The sequence below is a fragment of the Rhipicephalus sanguineus genome, chromosome 10 (genome assembly GCF_013339695.2).
Source record: "Rhipicephalus sanguineus isolate Rsan-2018 chromosome 10, BIME_Rsan_1.4, whole genome shotgun sequence".
NCBI lineage: Eukaryota > Metazoa > Arthropoda > Arachnida > Ixodida > Ixodidae > Rhipicephalus > Rhipicephalus sanguineus.
In genome coordinates this window covers 113530813-113542997 of record NC_051185.1, presented here as the reverse complement: position 1 = coordinate 113542997, position 12185 = coordinate 113530813, and the positions used below count along the sequence as shown (strand labels likewise).

General features: G+C 44.9%; 1 protein-coding gene across 1 annotated transcript in view; it reads right to left on the bottom strand.

Moving 5' to 3' along the window:
- Positions 1 to 8465, bottom strand: part of LOC119372294 (uncharacterized) — a 405280-nt gene extending 396815 nt beyond the window's left edge. Inside the window, exons 1-2 of the mRNA XM_037642770.2 lie at positions 8265 to 8465; positions 6918 to 6999 (exon numbers count right to left, since the gene is read on the bottom strand). Of these exons, the coding sequence (XP_037498698.2) occupies positions 6918 to 6999; positions 8265 to 8465 (283 nt within the window). The remainder of the gene's footprint in view (positions 1 to 6917; positions 7000 to 8264) is intronic.
- Between the last annotated feature and the right edge of the window lie 3720 nt (positions 8466 to 12185).

Sequence of the window (12185 nt, the reverse complement as noted above, 5' to 3'; positions counted from 1 at the left end):
ATCCACGCCGTGAATCCGTCGGACAGCAACGCTGTAAGCACGTGAATGCATGTGATTGGCTAGCGAGATCACGTGGTGTTGTAAAGCCGCGCATGATTTGTAATACGCGCGGTTTCACTTCATTGGGCAAAGCGAGATCGCTTGACTGGCGGGCTCAGGCATTGGCGTTTTAGCGAATGCTTCGCGTCACCTGATTTGTCACCGGCGCAGCCCGAATCCTGCTAAGTTCGCTCACCCTGTTATCTGCATGACACTCTCACGCGCAGAGGCGCATTGCTATGGTTTACTATGAATAATGTAAGTCGCTAATTATTGTATTTAGTAAAAGTGCGATTCCCTTCGCAGGTATTTTGTACCAAAAGTCATCCTCATCATCTTTTGGAGCGTCATGAGCATCTCGTTTTGCTTATTCGAGGAGAAGCATTATCATTATCATCGTCATTTTGTTTTATTATTTATTCACTCCTCCTCTGACCACGTGACCTGCGTGACGCTTACTACTACCCCCCATCGGTACTGCTGCTGCTACTACTTCTACTACTACAACTGCTACTACCACTACTACTACTTTACTACTACAACAACTGCTAATACCACTGCTACTACTTCTACTACTACTACTACTACTATGACGACGAGGACGGCACAGGGCCGACTAAGTCAGCTTCGCTGTCAAAACAAAAGAGAAAGAAAAAAAAACGAATGCAATTAGTGCCGGTTCACTTGATGCGACGTCTGCGTTGTGCTCATTTGCTGCTGACCCGACCTCAGCTTAAGGTCGGTTCCTTGCTAATGGGATCAGTTTGCCGGCGATAGTCGAGATCATCGCCCTATTGGTGCATACGCAGTCTAAAGCGCACCACTCTAGGCAAATACCACTTACTTGAGGAAGCCATCTCGAGCGTTCACTGGTGCATATAGACGAAATACCTTTCAGGCATCGTGTATATCATCTGCTAGTGTGTGCATGTCTTCTTTTCCTTTCCTTCCCACAAATGCTCCCTGCTGTACGTGTACCTGGGGACTGTTCTGGTTTGCTATTTCTTGCTATTTCTTTGCCATGTCGTATCTTCTTCCAGTTTTGCACATTGAGCGGGGGATTTGGCAGCAATGTTAGTAGTGTTTAGCTGCTCTCTTCTGTGTCTCTCTGATATATATATATATATATATATATATTATATATGGTATAATACAACGGAGGCGTTGTCAACAGTGATATAAATATTTATTTCCCAACAGTTTCGGGAGGGGGCCTTCCTTCCTCGGGGATGAGTTAAAACTGATGTCGAAGTTCGGTCTTGCTTCTTGCCGCGTCGCTCTCTCGCCTTCAAGGACATTTGAGAGAGTGGGGAGATAGATTACGACAAAAAGAAAGAAAAGGAAAAAAGAAAAGGAGAGAGAAAACACCGACGAAGTCAGAAAACGAGGCGAAAAGAAAAAAAAACGATAACTGTATATGGCATGAAGTCGTTGAAGGTGTTTCTGGGTTCGCGTCGGGCGCAGGGCCACCCAAAATTGTTGTTGCGGAGGGCAGAATGAGGCACCTGAGGGAAAAGCGTCCCCTTAATGGGTCGGCATACCGCCTTTCATCTCCGCCCGCTCCCTGTGAATAGGCTCCAAGTGGTAGAGGAGCGTAAGCACTTTACATTGTACAAGTATGAAAAACATGAAAAAAAGGGAGAAAAGAAAAACAAGAAAGTAAACGACACTGCACTCGTACGAGGCAGTCAAGAAGCAGGCATGGTCCCAATTATGATTCCGTGTTGCAAAATTCATTTTGGCCTTATCTCTCGGAGGCAGGAGGTCTTTCAAGGTCCTCATTGATGCCGGCTGTTAATGTTCTAAATTTAAAGATAAAATATGACTCACTTTGTTCGCGCACGCGCGTGTTTTGGAAACCGGACTGTAAAAGAGTTACGCTGATATTTTCAAAGCTGTGGTTTGGCAAGCGCAGATGTCTGGATAAGGGTAGCTTCGGCAATGAAGTGGCGTGGCACCGGTGGATTATTAAACCGCAGCCGAAATGGCATGTCCGTTTGGCCGATGTATTCTTGCCCGCAGACGTTACAATGTAACATGTATATCACATTGCTGGAGTCAAATTTCGGTTTGGGTGATGTGAATTTGAAATCTGAGAAGCTTGCCTTTGATTCACGCGTTGTGACCATGTGTGGGCATACCTTGCAACGAGCTTTTCCGCAGGGGCGGCACCCTGGCTCAATTTGGCGGGGTTTGTTTAGGGGCGAAGCTCCTTAAGGCGGCACCCGTTCGTCCCTCGTAGTCGTAGTCGTAGTGCGTAACCAGTCTTACGCTTTGACCTCCAAGGTGGTGCCGGTGGGAGATTTTTCCTGTGCGTTGTTGAACAATAAAAATTCGCAGCGGTAGCTAAAAGCCGATTCTTCTGTCTCTCATTCCCATTAGCAGCCATTCTTTACCTCCAAGGTAGTGCCTGGTGAGATTTCTCCCTGTGCGTGATTAAACAATAAAAATTTTGTTCAAAACGCCGTTGATTGATGAAATAAACCAACGAAAGACGCCAGATGTTTTTTAAAAGCAAAACGGAAGAACGCCAGATGTTTCTAAAGCAAAACGAAAAGACGCCAGCTGCTTAACGAAAGACGCCAGATGTTTTCAAATCAAATCAAAATCAATCTGTATTTTGCATATTATGGTTACAGGGTTAAGGATATACAGAAGAGGGTCCCAAGGTCAGAAAACCGTACCGGGACCCTCTGTGCATGATCATTAGATAAAATTACAAAATAAGCACGAAAATGAATAAATGAAATATCAAGTCAACCTAAAAACAAGAGTACAATAGTTATACAGAAAAAATGCTACGATAATCCGCGACATCATTTTAAAGCGCAAAGAACTGTTTTCTAATTGTAGAAATATTGATATTAAATATATACACATATATATCCATATATATTCATACTAACAATGAAAACATATAAATGAATACAGAATGAACTATAACGATGGATTTCACGCAATGCTCACTTAAAGTATAGAGGAAAGGGAGAAAAAAAAACAGTACACACTATGAATATTTAGTATAATTATTGGTTCAGGAATGAGCTTTGAGTGTTTTTTTCAATGCAGTAAGAGATGGCGATGTTTTGATGGGTGAGGAAGAGAATTCCATGCTTTGATAGCACAGAACGATGCTGTCATTTTACCATAATTAGTATAAACTTTAGGCAGCAAGAACTTATTTTTTTGAGCAAAACGAGTGGGGTTATTATTCTTTAAGGAATCTAAGGAAATAAACTCATGGGTGAGATCTTTATTAATTAACCTGAAAAGCAAGGTAATTAAGTTAAACGCAAATAAGTCATTAGTGGTGAGCACTTTATTTTCATGCGTACGATACTAATGTTATCACGACTAAAGTTAGAAATAATGCGCAGAGCTTGATTTTGTATATGTTGAATGGATGAGAAATGACATTGATATGTGTTGCCATAGGCAGCGATACCGTAATTGATATGACTATGAATGAATGCGTTGATAAAGTGAAAAGAGAGCAGGAGTAGACAGACAATGTCTAGCTTTATTAATGCTCTTATGCCGAAAGAAGTTCTTTTCTTAACTTTGTGAATGTGCTTGTGAAATTTTAGTTGTTCATCGAGATAGACACCGAGAAATGAAACACAGTCGCTAGTCGAAATGAAGTGGGAGTCGAGGGTTACCTGAGGTGAAAATTCTTAGTCGTCTTTGAGGAGAACGGAAAACCCATGAATTTAGTTTTGTTTGGATTTAAAATCAAGTGATTATTCTGGCACCAAGTGGCAATGTTAGCCAATGCACTGTTTAATTTATTAGCTAACGTTGTTAAACATACATCTGAGTCTGAGACAGTAGTGTCATCAGCGTATAACATGCACTTGTGAGGGTGAAGCGTGCAGGGGAAGATCATTATGTAGAGAATGAATAATAATGGTCCTAAGATGGAGCCCTGTGGCACCCCCTGATTAATTGTTTTAGTGTCTGAAAACTTATCAGATAAATAAACTGTTAGCTTTCTGTCACACAAGTAGTTTTTCAGAAGGATTAACGCTGGCCCTGTTATTCCATAGGCTTCTAATTTTTTTAGTAACATACCGTGATTAATTGTATCAAACGCCTTGGAAAAATCTAAGAATACGGAACCAACAATAAGTCCTTTGTCTATGGAACTCTTAATGTAGTCAGTTAATGTGATTACCGCCAAGTCGGTTGAACTACCAGAACGGAAACCGAATTGGCAGTTGTTCAAGAGATTAAACTTTTTTAAGTAACTATTCAGGCGACTAACAAATAATTTCTCAAATATTTTGCTGACGGATGATAAGATAGAAATAGGTCGGTAATTAGAAACAATTGACCTATCCCCTTTCTTAAAAATGGGTATGACTTTTGTGTTCTTAAGGGTGCGTGGAAAAATTCCAGTTTTAAAGATGCTGTTAATTATGGTAGCTAGTGTTGGAGAGATTAAATGACCTACCATTTTTTAGGTGGCGCGCATGAATATCATCTAATCCAGGAGAGGCATCTTTAAGGTTCTTAATCGTGGTGAAAACTTCTTCTGATGTTACAGGGAAAAGAAAAAACGAAAAATTAACTCGACTCATGCTACATTCAGCGCCCGTGTGATCCTGATTGTAAATTTCAAAAAGAAGTCACTGAAAGCATTAGCGATTTTCAAGCGCGTCATCGTGCGTACAGTCATTATACATGATTTTTGAGATTGAAGTGTGACACGTTGTTCTGTTTAGGAATGTATTGAGCAACTCCCATTTCTTTTAGAATTGTTCTGGCGACTTACAAATTCTTTTTCATAATAATTTTTCTTAGCTTTCTTGAGCAAAGAATTTAAGATGTTGCAGTACTTTTTGTATCTTGATGCCAATGTTAGATTGAAAGGTCGCTTCTTTGTTTTTTTGTATAAGTTTTCTTTTTTACGCATACTTTTAAGAAGACCCTTAGTTATCCAAGGGCATCGAGGTGAATTGTAACGCCGTTTACATTTGCTAATAGTTGTATTCCGAGACACGGCTTCCCGAAAAAGATCGCAGAAAACTTTTGAGTGCATATTCAGGGTCTTGCACCTGATCAATTTCAGACCAATCAATATTGCTCACATCTTCTATAAAGCTGTTCTTATCGAATACTTTAGCTAAGTATCGTGCACTATCCGAGCTGTTCGACGAGCTAAAGATGACGAAAATAGGATAATGATCGCTAATATCAGTTTTAATGACCCCAGAGTTAGGTGCAGGAGTGATGTTAGTTAATGCATGGTCTAGAAGCGTTTCTGTTCCATAAAGAGTACATCTTGTTGGCGACGTTATGAGTTGCTCGTAACCAAATCCACTAAAGCAATCAGTATAATTTACACACAGCCTGTTGTCGATATCTAACAAATTGATATCATATCACCCACTATGAGAACATGTTTGTTCTCTGAAGCTAATATGTTGAAAATGCGATCCAGGTGAATCATAAATTCAGAGGAACATGATGATGGCGAACGGTATATACAGCCCAAAACAAATTTTTTTGAATCAACGGACAAGAACGAATGATCAAGTTCAATCCATACCGACTCACACTGCGCAATAGGTATACTAATGTCACGCCTTCAAGTGTAGGAGATTTTATCGGAAATGAATATAGCTGATCCTCCATGACAATCATTTGAGCGGTGACAGTATTCTGATTGATAAGACGGAAATCCAAACATGTTAGTATCAGCTTGACAAAGCCAGGTTTCGGTTATGCATATGAAAGAAAATGGAACAGAAAGGGAAGTAAGAAAGCTGCTAATATTATCGTGATTACGCCGAAGGCTTCTTGCATTCAAGTGAACGAGGCAGGGATTGTTGTCAGATATCAAAGATCGTACTTTAGCGGGTGATAGAGAAGCCATGTTTCCCTTATACGTTGCATTTCATGGTCATAGTCAAAAAAGAAGGAAATCTATGTGAAGATGCGCAGATCTGTTTCTGTCTGAATGCGAAACACCCTGCTGTCGTTAGTCTTTCGCGCCTTTATCTGGCAGTTTTCTGTCCAGAGAAAGGACCACCTTTTTTCTTTCTTCAACGCAAGAGCCCTAGAAAACAGCTTTTTGTTCTCGAGAGTCAAGTGATCGTTTACATACACGGCCCGGTCAGTCGCATTACCGAAGCCGATCTGGGATGTGTGAATCCGTGCTTTTCGCGCCTTTTTCACAAATTCATTTTCTTCTCGCGACAGACAAAACGTGCAATGATGTTTTTTTCACCAGATTTTGCAGCAACACGGTGAACACAATCAATGTCATCAGTCGAGACAGGACAGCCTATTGCTTGCCCAACCTGCTCGAGAATGGCTGCGCATTCTTCTCCTTGGGTACTTGGGACGCCCTTTATTTCAACGTTGTTCATTCTGGAATACTGATCAAGGTCTGCCAGTTTTTTCCTGAGGGCTTCATTTTCATTAGCAAGGACTTTGTTTGCAGCAATAAGCTCTTCCTGTCTCGCACGTATTGCATCATATTCCTTACTTAGAAATTCCACTGTCTCACAAAGGGAACCCTGTTCATCAATAGAACGGTTCTTGATTTTTTCTAGTAGCCTTCCTGTTAGGTCATTAACGAGGTCCTCCAACTTGTTTTCAAACTTTGACTCGAGCGATTCAAGCCTTTTCGCGAGTTCAACATTGGATGGCATGCTAGTTTACGGTAAGACAACAGACCAAAATGCACAATGGCTCAGCAGCAGCCGCGGTGAAGCTATTTTACAGAAAACACCTAAAAATGGAGCGCAACCAACCTGCATATACAAGAAGAGGCGCTTAGGTGATGTTGACTTTGCCGCGGACTGCTGCTGAATGTGGCGACGACGCTGTACGCAGAGACTTTTATAGCCCTTGTGGAGCGGCTAGCTTACTGCGCAGGTCCAAAGTGAAGCCCGTCAGTCGATCCGAACGCCCTTCCGTCCACACGTGCAAACTGATACGGTGATCGTCAATCTGCGCAGGTCCAGAGTGAAGCCTGTCAGTCGATCCGAACGCCCTTCCGTCCACACGTGGAAACTGATACGGTGATCGTCAATGCTGCATATACAAGAAGAGGCGCTTAGGTGATGTTGACTTTGCCGCGGACTGCTGCTGAATGTGGCGACGACGCTGTCCGCAGAGACTTTTATAGCCCTTGTGGAGCGGCTAGCTTACTGCGCAGGTCCAAAGTGAAGCCCGTCAGTCGATCCGAACGCCCTTCCGTCCACACGTGCAAACTGATACGGTGATCGTCAATGTGCGCAGGTCCAGAGTGAAGCCTGTCAGTCGATCCGAACGCCCTTCCGTCCACACGTGGAAACTGATACGGTGATCGTCAATGCTGCATATACAAGAAGAGGCGCTTAGGTGATGTTGACTTTGCCGCGGACTGCTGCTGAATGTTTTCTAAAGCAATGGTTTTCTAAACAATGAAAATTCACAGCGTACATGTAAAATTAAAGTGAGCTGCAAGTCGTCATAACTCATCGAACCTTTAGTATAAACGCGCCCGATCTCACGTCGGTGATGATGTACTGGGCAGAATTCACGGAAGAATCACGGTTTACCGATGAACCTCCGCAGCTTCGCCCACTCATCATCATTCACTCCGTGGATATGCTGTGATTTTTTTGCTCTGACAAGAATGTCCTTCAGGTTTTTATCCCTGCGGTACACCACGCGAGGTGGCTCCGCGAAGATGGAAGTCAGTCGTTTGCTTCACGGTGAACGCCTTGGCAGCGTCATTCTCCGTGCTTTGTCCTGCCGCCTTGCCAGCACTGCACTCGCTCAATGCCGCGCTGGCCGCCGCCGCCTCGCAAGACCGTGAAGAGAGCTCACCCGAGAGCCGCAGAGAGCTGCGGTGTGCCCTCACGGAGCTCTCATACCAACTCCACTCGTTGGCGTCGTCATGCCCCGGAGTTTCGCCTACCGTAGCACCATCACCGGCTGCCTGCGAACTACCGGAATTCCGCGGCTTCCAAGACGACGCCGACAATTGGGTGGCCACCGTCAACGCTCTTGGAGCTCGCGAGGCGTGGACGGACCAACAGAAATGGTGCGTGTCCATTGACCGCCTTCGTGATGCTGCCGAAGCATGGCACAACTACGAAGGCGTGAAACAACAATCCTGGCATCAGTGGTGTGCAAGATTGACTACTGTTTTTCGACCACTTTTTCATGCGTGCGACCCCCTCCCTGCCGACCGAGCCTATGCCACACACGGGAGTTGCGAGGCACACCATCTCAATGATGCAGCTCGCGTGTCCACGAATCTGCCCTCCGTCGGTGATGGAGCTCACGTGGGACACCGCCTTGATGACACATCGGTGCTCTCGAGACCCAAGACAGAGCTTCTCTGGCTGCTCTACAAAAGACGTCGGAACCAGGTGCTGCACACCGCTGCTAGTCTCAGTCTGCGCCTGTATCCGACGCCATAACATCGCTGAGGGAGGCCGAGAGCACTCCTCATTCTGAGCGGTTGGAGGAGCGGGCCTCAGATTCGACGTTGCTCGGACAAGCGGAGATGTCGGCTCCTGCCGTTCTTGGCACGCCTCCAGTGAAGACGCCGGAATAGCCCATCGCTTCCATTGCCGTGCTCGACTACTCACTGGAGCCGCTTCCTCAGCTTCTATAGCAGTCACTTACCCAAGGCGCCCTCGATCGCCTTGTTGTACGGGAGTCTAAAAATATAGGAGATATAGGAGTGGCCGTGTTAACAACAGATACCCATCGGGACGCTCCCAGGACACGCCCATGTTTTCTTGGTGTGGAGGTAAAGGAAACCAGAAAACGTGAGCTCAAAAACAACAAGAAGCACTCTCACATGCTCACAGGAGACGTCCTGAAAGGGAAGGGCCCACAGCACATGACTGGAGACCTACAAGGGATGGAAAAAATGAAGTACAACGTGTCCAATACGCCACCGTTGTGCAAGAAGGTCATCCAAGACAAGCGCAAGAATGTTACGCCGTCGCTGTGTGGCCGAGGTCGACCGCCGCAACACAGCCAATGCCGCCCCCAGAATGTTCAGCAGCTAGCCAAGACAAGTCACCACGTACACAAGACCGACCGTCTACGCACAGTCAATGCCGCCCGCCAGAGACAATTTCGGCAGCTCGCCATGCAGTGTCGCAGCGTGGTCGTCAGCGGCCTCTGCGAGGCAGCCAATGCCGCCCGCCAGAAGCATCGGTGTCTCTAGAAGCCGGCGTCTCTATGATGGTTCAGGACCCAGGACTTCTGAATGGTTTACCAGCGAGGAAACGACCACCGCCAGTGAAGGGTCATTTTTTGGCAGGATACCGTGCTCGCAGTGTGGCCGAGTGTAATGAAGACAGCGGCGCTCGGGCACGGGCGCATGCTCGGCTAGGGCGAAGCGAAGGAAGACGAAGTGAATAGAACAGCCAGCCTGCAGCAAGGGCGCTGTCTCTGTCTCTGTCTCTTCTTCACAATATATATATATATATATATATATAATATATATATATATATATATATATATATATATATATATATATATATATATATACATAGTTATGTATAATAGAGGGAGAAAGAGAGAGCAGCCCATCTTTAGCAAAACCGAAATTCGTCAGTCGTGTGTGCGCAAAAACTCCAAGAGCGCATGCGCCGCTGATAATGCGCGAGCCACTACTCGCCACTGGTCCACTAAAAATGAAGAAGCGAACAGACGGGCGGGAAACACCATTTAAGATTTCTGGACAGACATAACCAACAATTGAGAAAGACTTCAACGAACTGTGGGGAATAACCCACTGCTAAACACTGGGACCGCTCGTTACAGCTTCACCGGTTAACCATCTCTACGGAGGTGCTTGCGCGATGGTTCTAAATGCGAAGCATTTCTTAGCGAACCTCTGACACTTTGAGCGTTTCTATCTACGTATCTATCTATCTATCTATCTAGCCGCCTACGTCTGGATGCTCTCAGGATCGCCTCCTTAACTTGGTGTAGACCAAAATTTGCATGGGAGGATAAGAGGATTTGACGAATATGATTGCCGGGTCATGACATGAATAACTTTAAAATCCTGTCGCGTACGTCATCAAACCCTTTCCACTAGACACGTGTGGCACATACCCGTTTACCACGGGCCGCGGTGTACGGGTATGCGCCACAGGTGATTGACAGTTTATATCTACCCAAGAACGGCGAGAACAGACATTGGTAACTTAAATGCTAGAGTGTTAAGGAAAACCAACATCGGCAGCGTTGACTCAACGAATGGAAAGAATGAAAATTAGGATCCCAGCAGGAATCGAACCCAAGCATTCTGCGTGGCAATCAGGTATTCTACCACTGAGCCACGCCAGGTCTATAAACTGGTTTGGAAAAACAGCTTACGTAGACGTAATATCGGTGCAACGTCAATTGTGGTTGTGGTGCTGGCTATCTAATTTTACAAGCAAGCAATAAACACTAGATGATACTCCTACGATGTGTACTCCTACGATACAGGCGTCATATCGGATTAACGTCTGTAGTTCCAGTGCTGGTTCCGCTTTTATAGCAGTCTAATAAATTATATGTTTGTATTTATATTATTTAGCAAGCTATATTGAAGCATTCCTCGACCCCGGAGGAATACATTAACGAAATTTACATATGATATCCACTTCACCGCACCGTAAGGTGCAATTCGTCCACCAGAACGACGCAGTGTCCTCTTCATTTCTTACGACGCTGGGCGATGGCCTCATGCTGACCGAGGATGATGTCAGATTGATTGAAAGCCGCTTTGTAGACTGGGCTACGTAGGCCACATACGCCCAGGTAGTCTACGAATACGACAAACACCATCCACTGATGTTGGTCTACGTACCACTATCCAGGCCTACCAGCCTCGACGGCCTCTACCTCACCAACGCAGGTTCCGACATGTCGCCGGCTCTGTCGACAGACAATTTGTCGGCACAATGACCGAGGCATCCACGAATTCCAACAGCTCTACTGTACCATATACTTCACTACACATGGACCCCTCGTCACCACGATCACGACCAGATTGTATAACATTTCATGACCAGCTGCTGGTGCTCACTGATCAGGGTGATGATGACCTTGTTCAAGAACTGTCAAGAACTTCTTGCACACATGCACACTGGTTCGTGAAACGTGCGTGCGTTCTCGGGACACGTATAAGCACTACATATCAGCTTACCGCTTCTGGTGTTGGTAATACCCACGTTGCCATTGGCAGCGTTACCCAACCGTAAACAATTGGTTTTATAACATATGCGGCTCTTCAACATATATATGTGTGTGCGTATAAAATGTATACATATCTTTAGCGTCATTTTGTAACGTGTCGCTAAGTAAAAACTTACGCCACATTCACCTACCCGCCGCATGTTTCGCATAATATCGACTCCCACGGTACGTGAGATCTGCCGAATTTTTTCTTCTCGCTTGCTTGGCGACGTTGGTTGCCCAGTGTCGTCCTAAGGCGCTAAGCTCTCCTTTTGATTTTCTTAGTAAACAGAAACGCATGAGGATATACAACACATAGCATATAGGTACTGCGCATTCATTTACACGCGCAGACTGAGATTTCTACATGATTGTCAATAACGCGCCGTTTACTTGTGCCCACGAATGCAGACAGTATAGCATACGACAGGGCGGGAAAATGAAACACAATAATACGACTTTAAGTCCAGTCGAGCTGCAGCACATTTTCTCCAGAGTGAAAAGAAAAACAAAAAGGTGGAGCAGAGAAGAAATGACAGCACAGTAAGACTAGTAAATATCGCTTTCAGTGCGGCCATTTTAGGTGTTCATGATGTCAGTTTAACACGCTTGATAATTCATGCAAAGAAAATGTGCCATACACGTAGACTCGCTCCGACTTCTATATATTTCTGCGAAACGGGTTTGCAAAACATAGCCATAATGATCTTGTAAAATTCAATTTGCGCAATGTATAATAAACGTACTTTATGGGTCTCAACGACAACGCCCGTCGACCGTAAACTACTTTAATGGCCGCGGTGATAAAGTGTACATCGCTCATAAAATTGTCTGGTTAAAACCTGGGGCACCTTTGGATAATTCGGTGTCCTAAGTTACAGGATCACGCTGCCGATTCGCACACTACAGCGCCATGGGTGCAACATTGTAAGCCTTGTTTGCTAACATTTAG